General features: G+C 39.2%; 2 protein-coding genes and 1 long non-coding RNA gene across 3 annotated transcripts in view; 1 reads left to right on the forward strand and 2 right to left on the reverse strand.

Annotated features, from left to right (window-relative positions):
• Positions 1-868: 868 nt before the first annotated feature.
• Positions 869-11,748, reverse strand: LOC135338479 (uncharacterized). The gene is made up of 5 exons (XM_064534623.1): positions 11,492-11,748; positions 2,040-4,257; positions 1,825-1,906; positions 1,118-1,459; positions 869-968 (listed from the first exon to the last, which is right to left on the reverse strand). Coding segments are annotated over exons 2-5 (1,404 nt in total). The 5' UTR covers positions 3,018-4,257; positions 11,492-11,748; the 3' UTR covers positions 869-966.
• LOC135338581 (uncharacterized) lies at positions 6,476-9,153 on the forward strand. The gene is made up of 3 exons (XR_010395613.1): positions 6,476-7,381; positions 7,435-7,477; positions 7,545-9,153. It is a non-coding gene; the product is annotated as an uncharacterized LOC135338581 (long non-coding RNA).
• A 7,717-nt stretch (positions 11,749-19,465) lies between the features above and the next one.
• The window catches only part of LOC135338456 (uncharacterized), a 55,175-nt gene continuing 54,199 nt past the window's right edge, over positions 19,466-20,441 (reverse strand). Inside the window, exons 9-10 of the mRNA XM_064534593.1 lie at positions 19,901-20,242; positions 19,466-19,748 (exon numbers count right to left, since the gene is read on the reverse strand). Coding sequence (XP_064390663.1) covers positions 19,747-19,748; positions 19,901-20,242 — 344 coding nt within the window. The 3' untranslated portion in view covers positions 19,466-19,746. The remainder of the gene's footprint in view (positions 19,749-19,900; positions 20,243-20,441) is intronic.

The following is a 20,441-nucleotide window of genomic DNA, read 5'->3' on the forward strand; positions in this document are numbered from 1 at the left end:
GCATTACCTGAGGTATAGCCTCTTTCCCTGCCTCGTTATATCTATTTCAACATTGTTATAAATCGGCCTGGGACCACATTACAGAAAGTCCTCTATAATAATTATATTTAGTGCCGAAAGATAAAGTACTCCTCCATGCATGCCATGCATAGTGATTATAGTGCTTATACAGTACATATCTTGAGATTATATATAGGTCGACCAGACTCTGATCATGAGGGTCAAATTATGCTAATTTAGTGCCCTATTATTCTCATGCTAGTTCTTATAATTATAGAAGTCTCCCTATATCAAAAAATTATGCTCATAATTATTGATATAATTAATTTTGCGAAGCCCTAATCACATGACGGCAATAATTAGTATATAATTATATAATTATAGGGATGAGAATGACCATAAGCTAGCTATAATACGTAAAGCTTTTTTCAGTATTACATTATTTTTACACCTGCATGTCCAGACTAGCTATATAATTATATATGTATTGAAACATCGAGAGGTACTGCATTGTCCCTATAATTATAAGCTTTATTGGAGTTTTCTTTATTAGAGGCCTAGGTTCCATGCACTGACATGTCAGTACTATAATTATATTAATTAAGTCTGACTTGCTTTCCAACCTCAATCTAATAATCGTGTTCATTTCTTTCCTACTTTGGTTTCTTTGTCAACCATCACTTTGATTATAATGTCAATTATTGTTAAATTCAAATGAACTACAAAAATTTTGTATTGATCATAAATACCAAGTGCATGCTTAGAAAATATAAAAACTCGATTTTTATGAGACACAATAAACACAATAAAAATACTATAATTATAGAAGAATTATTAATTTTATGAAGCTATTATTTGCAAACTAAATGAATAGTGAGTATCAATTAAACATTCTACAGAGAGTTACTTGAGCAAGTGTTCCTGTACACCTCTCCACACGTGACAATGTCATCAGACAGTGATACCTCCTGTACAATATATATGGAGACAATCAGCATTAGTTTAATATTATTATACTACACTGTCATACACTAGTATACAGTCTATAGCATGTACCCAACACAAGACACTAATGCATGCATGTTTGGACATCACTAAAATTATTGATTATACTCACATTGAGTCAAGTGCTGACAGATATCATCAGCTATCTTGTCTTTTCTCAGTCCCAGTAACAACTCCAGTAGAGCTTTGTGAGTTGCTGCGAAAGGATCGTGTCTTTTCCAGAGAATCAAGCATTCAGTCATGGCTACTTGAGTTCCTTCATAACAGTACAACCTATTCACATCGGCCTGTTGTGCAGGAGTCAGTCCCATTGCACTCGAATATATCTTTACACCATCAAAATATTCGGCCAGGTAGGGAATATCAGAGTCCCCTATTTCACTATTGAGCTGCTTGTCAGTCAGACTGTATCTGCTCACTAGATCTTGGAGTGTGACTCGATTAGCGGGTGGTTCTACAGGTGCAATAATTAATTTTAGTTCCACGATAAAATATCATGTTAATTAACGTTTGTATTTCCACTCTCTGAGATTAATTACTTCCCTCATCACATATATCTCACAATAACAACATGGGCTCAATCTTTCACTTTATATTCAAACCTATTAATGTCATACACATGTATATTATTATAATTATGTAAAAAGTACTTGGGACGCAGCTTCAGTCCACGTATATACTGGGCTACATTACTACAAAGAAAAATCCACACACACACCAGGCAAAAGTAGGCAGGTGGGTGGTTATTTGATATAATGGACGGCTCAACCACTACGATACATCTATACACACATGAACACCTAGTCTGGCATGCAGTACCTGTACTTGGACAGTTTGCTGTTGGTCTGGGGGCTGGTAGTAGATCATCACTAGTCTCCTTAGCAGCAACACCAGCCAGTTCCTGTATAGATACCAAAATTAATAATTAACAAATCGAAACACTATACAGCAGGCGTGTAATAATATTCAATACCTATGCAGCAAGAAAAGATAGACGCACACATCAACGTAGCCAAGCAATCATTTCAACTCACGAGAGGATTTCGTCCAGTAAACACACTAAGTGGATCCAGAATTCTTCTCAGTGCTTCACCACTGGAATCTCTGGTGCTTTTCCAGACTTGTAGAACTTCATCAAGATTATTGCACTCTTGAAATGCAGCACTGGCATTCTCAGTAATAGCTGTGCGTACGATATCAGCCAGTCGAGGATTCTTGTTCCAACAAGTTGCAAGGGCCGAGATGAATCGATCAGACAGTTCCTTGTGTGCTGGATTGAACAGGAGCTGTAGAATATTCTCACCGAGATCAGCGTATACTTCAGCTTGGAGCAGACTACTCAATGGGGTGGTGTGTACATTGTTAGTAGATGCGACACACATCTTTTGGTTGATTACGCTTTCAGCGAGAGACTTGAGATCAAAGACGTGTGTATCTTCCAGAGGGTAGGTCACACTGTGAGGAGGAAGGAGGGCCTCCTCAGTGACTACAGTAGAGCATATCTCAGTGGAGGTGTCAACAACTTTCTTCATCACAGTAAAGCGCAGCTTGAAGAGATCCAGTGAGAGATGGTGAGCTTGAATCAAAACAACCACTTTCTTCTTGTCACTGACCTCAACCAACACTTCGATACCTTCAACAGTGCCCCAGCAAATACCAGTCTTCCAGACCGAGCATTTGCGTTGTAGAAAAGGGACGTCAGAATCTATGATTGGAGCAAGCCCAAGGGAGAGAGATATTCGAAGCAGGAGAATGTGAAGAAATCGAGCGTCCAGAAACTGGTCTTTGTGTGAGCATGACATAACCCAACCAAAATGATAAGCAAGGTCATCGCGATGAATGAACACTTTTGTGTCAACTTCTAACCGGATGAGGGCGGGACAGAAGAGATATTTCTCGTCAGGTGATACGGACTCACCAGCGTCTGTTCGATGCTGATTAATAAGACGGAGGACCTCCGCGTCTTCAATGGGCACAGCAAACTCGAGATTAATCAAAAATCCAATGAGCATGTCAGTATCCAATTTAGGGAATTGAGCAGCCAGCTTGGAACAAGGAACAACACCAGTACTAGTGCTTGTGGAGAGTTGACAGTGCTGATCAAAATCTTCTGGAGCAAATATGGTGCCATTGACTTTACCCAGAAGCTCTTCTTTCTTAACGACAATGAAGCTCTTCTCTGGTGAGCTGGTTTTGTGTAGGAAGAGGATATGTGACCTTTGTCATTGAGCTGAACACAGATTTCAACAAGACGAGGGATGGATGTCGGTATGAATGGTACAACTTCTTTGTGCTTCTTGGAGAGAGCTTGACTGGATTCTTCTTTTATTTGTTGCTGAACTTGCTCCAGTGACAACGCAATCTCATCCTTGCCAACAAGGTAAATCAGAAACATGTGTGCATTTAAAGAAACAGCCAACGTTGATCGAATGCTGGCGCAAGCAGGGCCGACAGTGGCTCGCAGTATCTTCATGCCACTAGAGTTGGAGTAGCGATTATCCATGGGAATGAACTTCAGCAGATCCAGAGTCGAATATCTCGAAACAGCTTCCAAAACAATCTCTTCTTTCTTTGAAATCTTCTGATCGTCAGTTAAGCAGTCAGCATGGCTACCTACCACAATGAGTGGGGCTTTGCCCTCCATATTGGCACACTGGTTGGCAATGATTCCCAACCAATAAGAGACAGAGTGAGTGGTGTAGATGTCATCTTTATGGAGCCCTAGGACTAGGACAATAATGGGCCGACATGCATCAATTGCGGACTTGATAATGGCAGCGTGACTGCTGTAGTAGACCTCTTGACCAGCAAAGTCATAGACCAACACATCTCCAAAGACACGGCTCTTGAATAATCGAGGGATGATTCCAGCTGTTTTCTGGCTGACTCCATCGACTTCTTTAGGAGAGACGAAGATGTTGACTAGAGATGTGAGTGCAGTTGGCTCGTGTTCCATTGCTTCAATGAGAGTGCTCTTTCCTTCTCCACCGTGACCGATAACAAGTATCTTCACTGGGTTTTTCAGTGGATCCTTCGAAAATACTTTACCAAGAGCTTTGCGATGCTGAGAATATGCATTTTTAGCAGTAGCTCCGTGTTGCAACAAGAGTAGAATGATTTCCTTGTTCTCCGCAAGAAAGAGTGGTGTGTGTCCATCGTCATCTTTGATATTGGGATCACAGCCAACAACCTCATTTAGAAGATATTCCACGATTATAGTAACCCCATACTGGCAGGCAAGTAGAAGAACATCTGTAATGGATATGCATCAATAATCATTGAGCACCTATAGCTGAAAGTACATGTATGCAGTACTCTATAATTAACCTGATTCGTTCATACAAGGTTTGGTTATTCGAAGATATCTTACATGCATGAAAAGTAATTGACCTTCGTGTTGAGTATAGTCACCTTCACGACGTACATCAACAAAATTGCGAGTACTACAAAAATAATAATTAGACAGAACTTACTGAGCAATATGGCAATAACCAATGCGTAAAGCCACGCGTCGTTACAGTACCCCCATGCATGGCATGCCTATATTTTAAGTTTCGAGACAGTAACTTTTAACATAGAAACCATAGATTGACAAGTTAGAACGTCAATAACAGCAATACACAGTCATGTAGGATAATAATAATTATAGATAATTTTTTCGATACTATTATAAATGAATTATTGGGAGATGTCTGAAACACATTCACGGTGCTATAATTATAGTGCATGAATTATACTAATAGGTTCTGTATCAGTTTTTGTTTAAACTGTAGCTTCTGTTTGAGCTGTTTATAAGAAGGAGCTTTGACTAGCATATACACTTCGAAGCCAGTCAGAGAGCAGAGCCAGGAGAAACAGACCTTTCAACACGACAGTTAACCTTTCCCGGCTTTATAAAACAACAAATTACAGACACATTTTTCTTTAAAAGTCTGTATCTCGTAAACCATACATTGAAATTACTCTGTAACTATTTCCTGCAGGTACCCAGACCCCAGCTATCTTGATACCATCATCGTTACCTAGCAACTGACCACCCCCACTAATTAGCAATTTTTTTACAAATGTCACAATTATGTACATAAACAACATTGTATGAAAGCACGAAGAGTCTAAAGACATTGAATAAGAGTTCTCAATTATGTTCTCGTTCAATCAGGATCTGCAGAAACTTCTCTGAGAGGTCGTATCGGCAGACCCCTTTTCAGTGTGGATTATAACGGTCGGTTCAAAAACTGATCAGTTATAGCTACGTAGAATACCGACTATATGCAGAGAGAGATTCCAACGTTTGGTCACACATTGACCAGGCAAAATTATCACGTGGCTTGTGTTCAGTAAGAAAAAAAACAGGATAACAATGAAAAATATCATGTGATTAATTGAAATAGTCATTTTTGTGATAAAACCACTGCATGCATAATTATAGCTTCGATTCCAGGCCGCACTTCATGCACATGAGGGAAGTAGCCGGTGAAGGAGGCTAGGATCATAATTATAGCTCTAGAAAAAAAGCAAGAGACAAGCTGCTGTGGCTAAATAGAGTGAGAAGGGCTGCACATTTCAACTTCTTGGCCGACCACTTAATGCTATGGTCTGACATTAAGTTACTTCACGTTATAATCCTTACTGCTTTTCCAGGAAATGTCTTTTCACCTACACACAGGTTCAATGGTGGCTCAATGATTTCCACTGCTGAACTAACTATAGCTAATTATAGACTAAGCAATCCTATATATAATTATACTGAAGCTATGTCAAAGCTATACGTATTATTTATAATGCTCTTTTAGTACTGTAACTTAGTTAGAAGGTCCGTCCATGCTCAGAAGCTTCTTCCTCTGGCTCTCAAGGCTATTTATTTATAGCTTGACTTGTGAAAAATAGATTCCTACCTAGCAATGATCCTAGTGACTGTCCTATCACTCAATAAGCATCGATATTCTCACTGTCTAGCTGCCCTAGAACCTCCCTGAGGTTGTACTACAAAGATATTGTAGCCATTATCAAACGGTCACTTTTCTTAGCCTCGTCCAGGCCTTGCAGTTGTCATTGTTCATCCATAAATATAGAAGGTATAGCTAGCAAAAAAAAATAGACAAAATGAAGTAGCAAAGAAAGAAATGGGCGTATACAGTTTTATATAAAGCCTGGTTTGGAAAATCGCGTGATCTCACAAGTTATCTAGTTGTGGCACATACACGAGTGCCACATGGGAAACATTGCGGGCCTAAGTCACTATATACTGAGCCAATATATCCAATGTGCGCACGAGTGAGCTGTGTAACAACTGATTTGTTGCATTCTCCTTGTGCATTCCTTTCCGTGTACATATGACTCCTTTTATAGGACAACTACTTTGCAACTACTTGTGGTCGGCTGTGGAATGCACCAGCGCATGAAAAACGTTTTCTGCCTACCACTGAATCTGTTAACAGTGTTATACTATAAAAGGGACCGTTTCAGGTTACTACACTGCAAAAACACTTTTGTTATTGTGACACAGTTTGCTACCGGCACAAAATGTTATCTTGACAAAACGTTTGTCAATTTCCTGCAATTATTGTTATAACGACAAATCATAGTTTATTTAACTATTAATATAGTTTATCTAACTATTAATATTTGTTATTATAATGGTAGATTGTTATTTGAACACATGTGTTGTCATTTTGTCGAAGCGTTGTTGATCTCACATTTAGTGGAAGTTACCGTTCATTGTCAAATTAACATTAATGTGTGACAATAACAAATTATAAAGTTACAGCTAGAACTCTACTAAAAGATACGTGCAAGTTTGCATCACTGATTTCAACCTACTCAACCTATACTCGATTACCCTAGCTCGTAATAAATTGTCTACACTGAAACATCTCAGTCTTATATCTTTGCATGCTCATGTTCAATTGTGTATGTAGCAATTGGAGACTTGTGACTGGGCATGGTAAGTTACAGTGGCAGTGAAGAAGTCAGGAGCCTCCAGAGTCCTTCAGTGTAGTGCAGTGCAGGCAGCCTTCTCTCTATAGCCTCCTTCACAAGGCCTGGCCTGAAGAGCGGCCTGGGATCGAGCTTCTCTCTAGCCTCTAACTCTAGCTAGTCTCGAGGCCAGGAGAGTTTGGCCTCGAGACTATAATTATAAGCTGGAACTATAGGTGTGGCATGAGGGGGCGTTCAGGAATAACAGGGCAAGGCCTCCTTAGCACATGGTGCTAGCAGCTGCAGCAGTCTGCTGCTGCTCATGCAGCTTTAATTTATACCATCACTGACTGCATGCCTGTACCCCTGGCCCTGGGCTACCATGTTCCATGTACACCAGCTAGGATCTAGGAGTCAAGAGTCACCTGCATCTGCAGCTTGAAAGAAAAGACAATTGCAAGTTAGTCAGTGCTCATTGCTCAACTCAACTTATTGCCCAATACTCTCTTTCAGATTTTCTTAAAGAGTAGATAGTACCACCATCTCAAAGAAAAAAGTTAAGTTCCATTGCATGCTGTTGGCACATGGCATGTACATGATCCCAAAACTCTCTGAATTCACAGTTTACAAATCACTGCTATACCGTATCGGCGTATAACTCCACCATGTACCAGCTTCAAAGAAAAAGGATTTAAGTTATGTTGCTCATTGCTAAATAAATGTGTTTACGTGTTTCTTCCAGCTGCAGATTTTACCATACCTCGGCCCCACAATGTGTACCAGCTAGGAGTCTACTTAACCACCTTCATCGACTTCAAAAAAACGACTTGCAAGTTATGTCAGATTCCATAAAACTATATAGCTAGCTAGAGGGCAACTGTCCCTGGCCTGATTTCGACCTTCATCTGTAGCATACTGATTTACGAGTTTGTGTCTTCATGCACTGGTTTTGACTGGTCAACTTCGTCCATGGGGTGATAGCTAGCATACTGATTTACGAGTTTGTGTGTATGTGTCCTCATGCGTCAGTTACACTGGTTTCGACTGGTCAACTTCGTCCATGGGGTGATAGCTAGCATTGTAATTTACCAGTTTGTGTGTATGTGTCCTCATGCGTCAGTTACACTGGTTTCGACTGGTCAACTTCGTCCATGGGGTGATAGCTAGCATTGTAATTTACCAGTTTGTGTGTATGTGTCCTCACATGTCAGTTACACTGGTTTCGACTGGTCAACTTCGTCCATGGGGTGATAGCTAGCATTGTAATTTACCAATTTGTGTGTATGTGTCCTCACGTGTCAGTTACACTGGTTTCGACTGGTCAACTTCGTCCATGGGGTGATAGCTAGCATTGTAATTTACCAGTTTGTGTGTATGTGTCCTCACGTGTCAGTTACACTGGTTTCGACTGGTCAACTTCGTCCATGGGGTGATAGCTAGCATACTGATTTACGAGTTTGTGTGTATGTGTCCTCATGCGTCAGTTACACTGGTTTCGACTGGTCAACTTCGTCCATGGGGTGATAGCTAGCATTGTAATTTACTAGTTTGTGTGTATGTGTCCTCACGTGTCAGTTACACTGGTTTTGACTGGTCAACTTCGTCCATGGGGTGATAGCTAGCATACTGATTTACGAGTTTGTGTGTATGTGTCCTCATGTGTCAGTTACACTGGTTTCGACTGGTCAACTTCGTCCATGGGGTGATAGCTAGCATACTGATTTACGAGTTTGTGTGTATGTGTCCTCATGTGTCAGTTACACTGGTTTCGACTGATCAACTTCGTCCATGGGGTGATAGCTAGCATACTGATTTACGATTTTGTGTGTATGTGTCCTCACGTGTCAGTTACACTGGTTTCGACTGGTCAACTTCGTCCATGGGGTGATAGCTATAGCATACTGATTTACGAGTTTGTGTGTATATGTGTCCTCACGTGTCAGTTACACTGGTCAACTTCGTCCATGGGGGTGATAGCTTATACTATTTATATTTTGCACTACATATGTGTTGGTAACTATAGTGACTTCAATCTTTTGTTCTGTAGGGGCGAAAATGATCTGAGGGATGTAGCGTTCATGAAACCAAACGAAACGCCTGCAGTTCACTGTACTGGAATTTCAAGAAACGCTAAGTGATGAACACTAAAAACAATTTACTGACAGAAGAAATTATTGTGCTGCATGTCATGTGATCCAGTGATCTTATTCTATCATAAACTCATTGTTCTAATACCGTTTGACCTTCTGCATGTGCGTACGTGCGCGAGAAAACAACTAATTAAATGACAAAGGTATAGTGTTAATTTAACAAAGAAATTCACTTTATAGCAGTGTTAATTCAGCATTCACTTTGCTATTTTGACATAGAAGTACAATAAATTGGTGAAATTCAGATGACATAATACTTTGTTGTTTTGACATAATTTCTTTGCTTGAATGACAAAACATTGTAGGTTGTTTTACCTTTGTCATTCTAACAAATATTATTCTGTCATGTGAGATTCATCACCGGGACAAACTTTTGTTTGTTAAATTAACAAAAGTGTTTTTGCAGTGTAGGCGGGCTTTACAGATGTAGGTAACTTCAGCCATACTATGCCAATATCTAGATAGTGGCAAAGTTCACCATTTGACCTGTGCCATATGGCAGATATTGGCACAGTGTTTCCTTTGATTTGCCCACTCAAAATGCAACAAGGATTATTATAAACATGGGTGATATGTAGCCCACATGCAATCGTGACGTAAGGTATTCTCCCACACATTCAAAGTTAATAATAAGACTTGTACTGAGACGCTTCCAACAAGCTACTGCATGCAAAGTCATGGAACCAGCGTGGCCAGCTCTGGTATAATAGCAGTAGCTATACCTGCTATAGATGATAATGATGACTAAGCTAGATCTATGACACAAGAAACATATATTCAGTGGATATTCTACCGTATTTTGAACGATTGTATATTTCATCTTACCGTATTACTAGAATGTTTTGCTAGCATCAAACATACGCGAATATTGCGAGGGTTGATCAATTCGCAACAATAAAATCGCAAATTTAAACCAATTATTACACGATCCTTATCAGTTAGATAGCAAAAATAATGTCGAATTTTCTGCTGCTTGGGCTCATTTGCAAAAGTTTTTCACCCACTAGTAATACAGTATTGGATAAAAAAAAAGGAGAGCCATGCAGTGTAGAGGCTGCACTTATCTTTCGACAGTATACTGCACAAAACGTACCTCGGCAGGTTATTAAAAATACCACATGAAAGAGCAGCTCAATGTGCAATCTTGATAGGGGGGAGCTAAAAAGTCACTTACTATAGTCATCTGTTTTCAAGCCTATAGCTATTCTGCAGGAAATCATTTTCTAGTGCAGTGAGTTTATAATTTTTTTATAGCTATAGCTAGCTTTAGATTCTATCTTTCAGTACTTGATAATGTTCAGCTTCCTCAGTGGAGTTAGTCGGTCACTGGTCACAGCAACTATACAGTGGTGCATGAATCAGACAATGTGACAAAAAGGACCACCCCACTGATTAAGCAGTGGGCGGGGATTCATTATAATGAAAGCCATTGCAGTGTTTCATAATACACAATCTTATAAATTTCTTTTTAATGTTGGTCCCAGTCCTGCACCTGATTATGAGGCACGTCATCTGTCTGTCTGTGATGGACGTACGGCACGGATTTTATCGTGATTCTACATGCAGTAGCGGTCAATATAAAGTGCCTGTTCTTTTTAGGTATATAGTATGTCCGTAGTAACGTTTCTGTTTTGACACCGCATTAAAAGTGTTGTAATTTACCATACTGTTGCTATTAATTTTACCATGGATGCACGTTGCAAGTACGTTTTGTAAAACAGTGTTAAAAAACGAACAATTAAGAGACAATCGTAGTCATCTCGAGTATTTACCGTACATTTGCGAACTTTGCGATGGTTGAACAATTCGCAACAATAAAATCCGCAACACCTAAATTATTACTAGTAAATACACATGATCCTTGCCAGAACACAATAGTTATATAGATCGCAAATGGTCAACTTTTCTGCTGATTTGGTTCATTCGCCAAGGTTTTTCACCCGCAAAATATTCTAGTAATACGGTAGCTATATGCTATGGCTCTGTCTAGCTATAAGCCTATAATTATAGCTCTTGATCTACAACAAAGACATATAACGCACCACTTCAACTTTTCATCAAAAAGGATGTCTGCAAGTCTCTATAAATAATTTTGAGTCCTATAATCTATGTTCTACAAGTTTAGCTATATAGCTAGCTATATAATTATACAGCTATAACTATACTTCACAATAGCTAGCTAGCTGCGTGCAGAGCTGCATGCATGGGTAAAGAAAATTTAACAATGGTTGAATAAGAAAAAAACGCTACAGTATACCTAGCGTATCTATGCGTACTATGGATGTACTACGTAAACGGAACGGATATTTTATATTGGCTGCTACTGTATAGTATCATTTGAGACATACACAATGGGTAATTGGGATAGAAAGGTCAACTGATGTCATTTACAGTGCATGCAAATAATTATACTAGCTTACTATTGATATCCACATTGCACTCTGTGATGAGGTACTTGATAGTGTCCAGCTTCCCCTCTCTGACTGCCATTCCCAGTGGAGTTAGTCCATCCCTGGTTACAGCTCCTATATGTAATGGTGAGCCAGGACAGTGTCAGGAACGCACAACACATTGTCTCAGAAACCATAACTAATGAACGTCACCAACTACTATGATGCGTGTCCAACCTCCTCTGATCGTTGTATTGAGCCTTTATATAACCCTTTCCCCGTTTTAATTAAAACAAGAAAATAATTATAAAAACAATTTTCTAAAAATTCATAAATAAATAATAATAATAATTATCATGAACCATACATTGAAATGACTTGTAACAGGTAGCGCAGACCCCAGAGGTATCTTGACACCATCTTCGTTACCTAGCAACTGACCACCCCCACTAATTAGCAATTGTTTACAAACATTCACAATTATGTACACAAACAATAATTATTGTATGAAGGCACAGAGTGGCTAAAGACACTAAATAAGTGTTCTCAATGTTCTCATGACGACATAGGATCTGCAGAAAGTTATCTGCGAGGTCGTATCAGCAGACGCCCTTTTCCCGGGAAATGTTTTCTTCACCTACACACAGGTTTACAAGTTCAACGGTGGCTCGATGTCCACTGCTGTACTAACTAGCCTAAATACAGTTATATTGACAAAACTACAAATGCTACTCTAGACTTACCAGATCCAAGAAGTTGTTTCATCGCAAGAGCTTGTCTATATTTTCTAGCTTGAGGTAGCTCGTTATCTAGCTATGATCCCAGTCACTGTCCTCTCACTATACAGGGTCATAAGCATCGATATTGTCACTGTCTATAGCTTCCCTAGGTTGTACTACAAGGATCTATCAAACGGTCACTTTTCTTTCCACATTACTGTACGAAGCGCACCTGGAGGTGGCTTATTAAAGATACCACGTTAACTTTTGAAAATGACCATGAGAGTGGCCGTAATATGATGGCTTCAATGGGGAAAGGGTTAATATACTTTGGCTACAGGCCATTTAAGACGATCAGTATGCACTATTAACTGTGGACACTCCTTTCTTGTGAAACAATCAAAGCACATTGCAATTTATTTAACTCTTCTATAACACACTAATACTTTTGAGCGAAAGCAATGGCGAGAGGCATTAGCAAGTGCACGCTTGCAACATTCGTTGTAACAGTATACATTATTACATGCATGTGTGTAATAGGCTACTATATATAGTACTGCCAATAATTACTACGTAGCCACCAGCGAACAAAAATTCATCCAATGTGGGGCTCAAACCCATGATCCTCAGATTAAGAGTCTGATGCTCTACCGGGAACTTGACTTAGTAGCAGAATCAAGAAAAAGAAAAGGGGGATTTTAAATTAACGAGCGCGCAGTACGAACATTTTTGGGAGTTACGCCCACTTCCGGTCACACGTTGTGTAGTAAGACGACAGGGAAAATCCCATGTATTCTCAGCCAGGGTATAAGTCCCATAATAGACCTATAGCTAGCTGCTATGAACAGTCAACTAACTAACTTATAGGCGAACCTATTGAAGTTGATACATCAAAACAACAGGTACAATTATACAAAAAGCTAGCTGGTATACTTGTGCTATATAAAACCATAATAGCTACAGCTATAGTGTTATAGTGCATAACACTCCATGGACGAGTTTTTGGCTACGCGAAAATAAAATTAGGCTGCGATGGCATTCCAAGTAAATAAACTGCAAATCAGCAAATTGCAACCAAAGAAAATGTTACTAGAAGCCTATAGAAACTCTTGTTTGCACTTCATTGATCCTTGAGCAGCTGTGGCAGTCTATACACAAAAACAAACTATACCATATACCTCTCTGAGCACAGTGGCGTTTCTAGGAAATGCAGCTGTGCAAAAGTAGGAGGGTGCTGAGAGCGAGCGCAAAAAAATGTTTGATTGCTACTATAACGAATGTTACAAGTGTGCGCTTGCTAATGCCTCTCGCCATGTTGTTGTGCTTTCGCTCAAAAAGTATCAGTCTGTTATAGTAGTAGTTTCTATAATGAATTTTACATTAACCCTTTCCCCGTTGAAGCCGTCATATGACGGCCACTCTAGTGGTAATTTTCAAAAATTTGCTGTGTACACTGTGTTGGAGCTATGCACACACTGTAGGTACCAGCACATGTGCATTGAGCTGCTCTATCTGCTGGTATCTTTAATATGCTGCCTTGAGGTACACTTGGTACAATAATGTCGAAAGAAAAGTGACCGTTTGATAATGTTTCAAGATCTTTGTAGTACAACCTTAGTGAGGTTCTAGAGCAGCTACACAGTGAGAATATCAATGCTTATGGCCTTATTGAGTGAGAGGATAGTGACTGGGATCATAGCTAGATAAGAAGCTACCTCAAGCTAAAGAATATCGAGCCTGAAGGCCTAGCGCCTGAGGAAGAAGCTCTTGCGATTGATAAACTTCTTGGATCTGGTAAGTCTAGAGTAGCATATGTAGTCTTGTAGGCTTCAGTATAACTGTATTTAGACTAGTTAGTACAGCAGTGGACATCATGAGCCACCATTGAACTTGTAAACCTGTGTGTAGATGAAGAAAACATTTCCCGGGAAAAGGACGTCTGCTGGTTCGACCTCACAGAGAACTTTATGCAGATCTTGATTGAACCATGTCACCGTGAGAACATTGAGAACACTTATTTAGTGTCTTTAGCCACTTTGTGCCCTCATACAATATTATTTGTGTACATAATTGTGAATGTTTGTAAACAATTGCTAATTAGTGGGGGTGGTCAGTTGCTAGGTAACGAAGATGGTGTCAAGATACCTCTGGGGTCTGCGCTACCTGTAGGAAATAGTTACAAGTCATTTCAATGTATGGTTCATGATATATGAATTTTTAAAGAAAATTGTTATTTATTCTGTATTTTCTTGTTTTAATTAAAACGGGGAAAGGGTTAAAGTTAGCTTATCTAACTGAGAAGAAAAGATTATTTACATGCATCTATTGTTCTTATCTATTGTATTATATGTGGCTTACCAGGACCTCAAGAAAGAAGAAATTTAATTTAAATTGATTCTTCCAAAATCAGTTCAGTGTATATAATATCTATTGAGAAAAAAAAACTTGTGTACATGCATATTGTTATCTATATATAATTATTGTTATATGGTAGTGTTTTGTGGCCCTCAAGAAAAAGATGACTCTGCCAGGAGAATTTGGATTCTGGATATTAGTTTCTCACACGTGGGGAATAAGCGCGCATGCGCATTACATCCACAGGAATAATTAAAAAGGGTGTGTCCAAAGAGATTGAGTAATGGCTACTATAATGCTAGCTGTTTTAACAGCTTGCTGTAGGAGAGCAAAATTCTCTGAACTTAGCCTTATTGGCACCTCAGGCACAACTATAGAACGTCCCTGAGACGGGATGGGGCCTTCCATGTCAATTCCATATTCTTCCTCCACATTCTCAAAAAAATCCAAAGCTGCGAGTCCGGAGTGCTGCAAAAGTAGTGTCTCTGTTGTAAACAACTGGTGTGGAGACTTACGGTGTGCAGTTCGGATTGAGTGATGGTTCCATCCACCAATGAACAGTGCAAGTGCCTGATTAATACGTGGAATGAACACATTATAATAAAGGGAATACAGATGCGTCTCATTCAAACATTCTAATAGATCCACTTGTTCCATAAAGTAAAACAGCTTGTAAAAGAGAATAGTCACAGCGGTGCATGTCCCTCCATATAGTCGCTCTATGCGTTGATTATGGACCGAGGCTCCTACAATCACACTCCTCCTATCATGTCCTCTTTTTTCTAACATGTGACGTGCGACCAATACATTTTCCTCACCTTGGTCCATTCTTATATATACAAGATGGCACCTGATGCTTTTGAACTGCACACAAAAATAATTCGTACACTGTTGGCGATTTATTACTGCCACAACACTTCAAGAAAGTCACCAGCCTACTGTAGCCGTCAATGCAGCCATGAGTGACGATTCTCCATCTAATAAGCTTATGATGTGAATCTGAAACAATTAAGATAATTCAACCATAATTAATTTTAATGTGATGAAATTAGTCAATACTATAATGAAAGCACCGCAGGTGCTGATGCCTCGTTGGAGATGCCAAAGCTACATAACATAAAGCTACTAATAGCTTTTATACACATGATGAACATTTTTGATTTTGCTGCATGCAAACTTAGAGTGGGTAATGATTGACCATGATTATTGTTAAACAATAAAACAATCCATGCCAAAAGTTCAAGTCTAAAATTAATGGCTGCAAGTCAGCAGAGCCTTGCAGCTCTCTGCTCACTCTTGCAGCTACCAATAGCTATAGCATTCTAGTGCAGAGCTAACTACTAAGTAGAGTAGCAACACTCGGTAAATAAGTTTGGCGACGTGCCCGGCTTCTGAAAAGACTGCAATGGCATTCCAAGTAAGCAAAACTAGGCGTAACTCGAGAACGAAGCATTATCTTGCAAATCCACGAATTAAAATCCAAGTAAACATGACTATAGAAGCCTATAGAAACTCTTACTTGCACTTGATTGCAGTCTACACACACATAGACACACAAACGTATACCTCGCTTGCACATGCATGCGCACCGAGGCATAATAATGGTCTAACTGGTTTGGGTTTACGGGGCCGCCCGGGGTAATTAAAAGCGTATCACATACGGATCAGTATTTGCACAGGGTTCAAACAACAGCTGCGGCTAAAAATATTATTAAAATTGCTGAGAACGGCATCATAAACGATTAGGTTACTCGTATAAGGGATTAAGAACACTCATAACAAACACAGGCAAGGGCCAATTAGAAGCCTTGCCATTGCTTGTTACTCGTACTACTTGATCAGAGGCTGCAGCTATATACGATATTTTGCTAGCAATTAGAATTCGAGAGACCAGAAAGGTGTTCATTACGTCTACTAACGCTCCAGTAAAATGAGACCGCTTCCTTTTTTGCCTTTAGAAAGGGCTACTTTTAACCGTGCGTAAAGAATCTCACGCACGGAATAACTCTTCTTTGATAAGAATGCACAAGTCACAAATTAATACTCGCGCTTATTTATTAATGTTACCATGCAGACTCAATTACAAACACATCTATGGCTGCTTGTCGTGACCAAATGTTTGGCATCCATCCACGCATAATGTAATATGTGGTTAGTTCTACGCTGGGACAACTCTTTGATAAGTAGCATACCAGTTCCTTTTTGAAGGCAAACAGGAAGTGGTTTAGCAGGTAAGTTCTTTTCACCTGCACAAACTCAAAGTCTGCCATGTGAGAGTCTGCACTAACAAGCTGCTACTGTAGATACCACTGCAGTATCAATATGACTCAGAGGTAATTACGGTTAAAGTTTATTGAGGCTACTATTTGAGAGCAGCTTTTATCGCACTGAAGATGGGGATTAATTTTAGAGGCTACTATTTGAGTGTGGGCTTTATACAAGAGCGGCCTCTGATCAAGCATAATTAATATTTTGACGAATATCAAAAGGATGATACCGTATATATTTATTCGATCTAAGGTGACACTTTTAAAGCCTAATTTTGGAGGTTGAAAAATTATGTTGAAGTCTTGGTGTTGCATAATTATTAATTTTGATCATTATTTCTCTAGAGGCTATAGTTTGACCTCTATTTAGAACGTGACATACAAAATATTGTCAACACAGCAGTTGCTACAGTATATAGCCGGACCACGAATATTTTACCCAGAGACCTTGACTACCTTTACCTTTACCTTTATTCGGAGGTGGTTGTTAACAGAGGTTCCACTGTAATACATATATAATATAGACACTCACTTTTTCTTAAGGAGGAGGACATTGTATTCCACCAATGCCAGTGATGTCATTGCCGGTGAAGAGATGCTCCATACATACTTGACTTAATTCAGTATAGTAGCAGTAGATACTCTGTGTATAGTGTTGTTTCCTCTAGTATTCTCCAAATTCCGCCAGTGGTCTTCGGCCCAGAACATGTATTGTGATAATAACATTGTTAGGGCAGAGGTTAGGACACAGCATGTAATGTAATGGTCATGCAGTAATAATAATGATGCCTATTATTATAATGCTGGATATAACTCCACCCTTGCAGTATACAACCCAGGTGAGGAGTGCCAGTATCAGTCGCTGTCCGTCCACTGTCCCTGTATAGAAACAATTATACACATGCCTACTAGACTATGACCACTTAAGCCTCTCAATACTAACATTTAACACTATGTGTGTATACAGTTTATGCTACACAAGAGTAGCTATAGGGGGAGGGGCTTAGTATCATGTGATACAAATCACACACACTCACTCGTCCTTAAGGAGGAGGACGTTGTTTGTATTGAAATCCTTCCAGTGATATAGAGACTTGACTTGAGTATAGCAGTAGGAGTATAGTAGATAGGCTTGCTGTTTCCTGTAATCTGGTGAGCATGGCAGAGAGGCATGCATGGGGGGAGTGGGACTCAATACTAAAGAAGTCAGTCTCAGTACATGTCTAATAGTCGAGTTAAAATTAATCAGCTCTGCATTGCTTGCTTGGAATTCCAACAGTAGTCTGTATTGTAAAACACAATATAGATTATTAGTGTAGAAGTGAGGAACACAATCATAACATGGAATTTAATACAATAATGCTCATGTCAGTCATAATTATTATAATGCTCAGTAACTTACAAACACACACACACAAGAGTAGCTAGGGGGAGGGGCATGTCATGTGATACAGATTATACACACTCACTCGTCTTTTGAGGAGAGGGAAGTTTGTTAATTCTGCCAGTACGTAGAGAGATGATCCATATCATGCAGACTCGTACAAGAGTAGTAGCAGTGCGTTGTATAGACTGGACGCTTCCTCTATTAGAGTTCCGTTAGTGGTCTCCGGCCGGCTCACAACATGTATTGTGACAAGAGGTGATTGGGGTCAGAGGTCAGGACACATCATTATGGCATGCTAATTGGACACAATGCTCAGTAACTACATGTACAGAATTGTAATGCTCAGTAAAATACAACTGCCATTCCAGCCTCCTATCCAGGTGCATGAGGAGTGCCAGTATGAGTCCTTGCATGTTCCTCCAGTGTTCCTGTAGAAACAATTATACACATCAACCAGAGCAGCTCAGTATAGTGTGTATTGATTGCATGAGAGGAGACCAACACACACACAACAGTAGCTAGGGGGAGGGGCTTAATGTCATGTGATATAGATTATACACACTCACTCGTCCTTAAGGATGAGAATGTTGTTCTTCGAGTGGCTGGAGATACTTGACTTGGGGACTTGAGTAGATAGCTTGTCTTAAAGATAATTATTTTGTAGAGTTAGACACTTGATTTCGCAGTTTTAACGTTTTTTGTAGTCCATTTTCAGTTCTGTATAAATCAATAGAGCAGGTCATCTATAACACACACAACTGCAGCCACAGTAATAAATTATGCTAGTACAACACTCCTCACCAGTCACTCTATTCCAGGCACCATAGTCTCCAACACCAATTACACAACACAATAGAGTGACTATTGAAATAATAGAGCTCTATATACAATAACGAGGGGCCCCTCAAAACATATAATAGCAATAATAATTATGAATGAGATGATTGGTCTTTGTAATGTTTATCGAGTAGAGTGTGATGGATGAGGAGATATCGTTGTGTACAAGCTATAATACGTAAAGCTTTTTTCAGTAATACATTATTTTTACACCTGTCCAGACTAGCTATTATAATTATATTATGTATTAAAACATCGAGAGGTACTGCATTGTCCCTATAAGCTTTATTGGAGTTTTCTTTATTATAGATCTAGAGGTTCCATGCCCTGACATGTCAGTACTATATTATTAGTTATATTAGTTAAGTCTGACTTGCTTTCCAACCTCAATCTAATAATCGTGCATGTTCATTTCTTACTTTGGTTTCTTTGTCAACCATCACTTTGATTATAATGTCAATCGTTAAATTCAAATGAACTACAAAAATTGTGTATTGATTATAAATACCAAGTGCATGCTTAGAAAATATAAAAACTCGATTTTTATGAGACACAATAAACACAATAAAAATACTATAATTATTCTATAATTATTAATTTTATGAAGCTATTTGCAAACTAAATAAATTGTGAGTATCAAACATTCTACAGAGAGTTACTTGAGCAAGTGTTCCTGTACACCTCTCCACACGTGACAATGTCATCAGACAGTGATATACCTCCTGTACAATATATATGGAGACAATCAGCATTAGTTTAATATTATTATACTACACTGTCATACACTAGTACAGTCTATAGCATGTACCCAACACAAGACACTATTAGTAATGCATGTTTGGACATCAATAAAATTAATCTTGATTATACTCACATTGAGTCAAGTGCTGACAGATATCATCAGCTATCTTGTCTTTTCTCAGTCCCAGTAACAACTCCAGTAGAGCTTTGTGAGTTGCTGCGAAAGGATCGTGTCTTTTCCAGAGAATCAAGCATTCAGTCATGGCTACTTGTGTACCTTCATTACAGTACAACCTATTCACATCGGCCTGTTCTGCAGGAGTCAGTCCCATTGCACTCGAATATATCTTTACACCATCAAAATATTCGGCCAGATAGGGAATATCAGAGTCCCCTATTTCACTATTGAGCTGCTCGTCAGTCAGACTGTATCTGCTCACTAGATCTTGGAGTGTGACTCGATTAGCAGCTGGTCCTACAATAATGCAGGTGCAATAAAACTAATTTAGTTCCATGAACAATTTTATTTTACTTCCTCTCTCTGGGAATTCATTATTAATTTTGCGATTTTTACCAGTTTACTTCAACTTAAATTTTAATGCCATAAGTATGCATGCATGCATGTAATGTATGTAGAAAGTACTTGGGCGCAGCTTCAGTCGTACATACTGCAT

The sequence above is a fragment of the Halichondria panicea genome, chromosome 7, assembly GCF_963675165.1.
Source record: "Halichondria panicea chromosome 7, odHalPani1.1, whole genome shotgun sequence".
NCBI classification, from domain to species: Eukaryota; Metazoa; Porifera; class Demospongiae; order Suberitida; family Halichondriidae; genus Halichondria; species Halichondria panicea.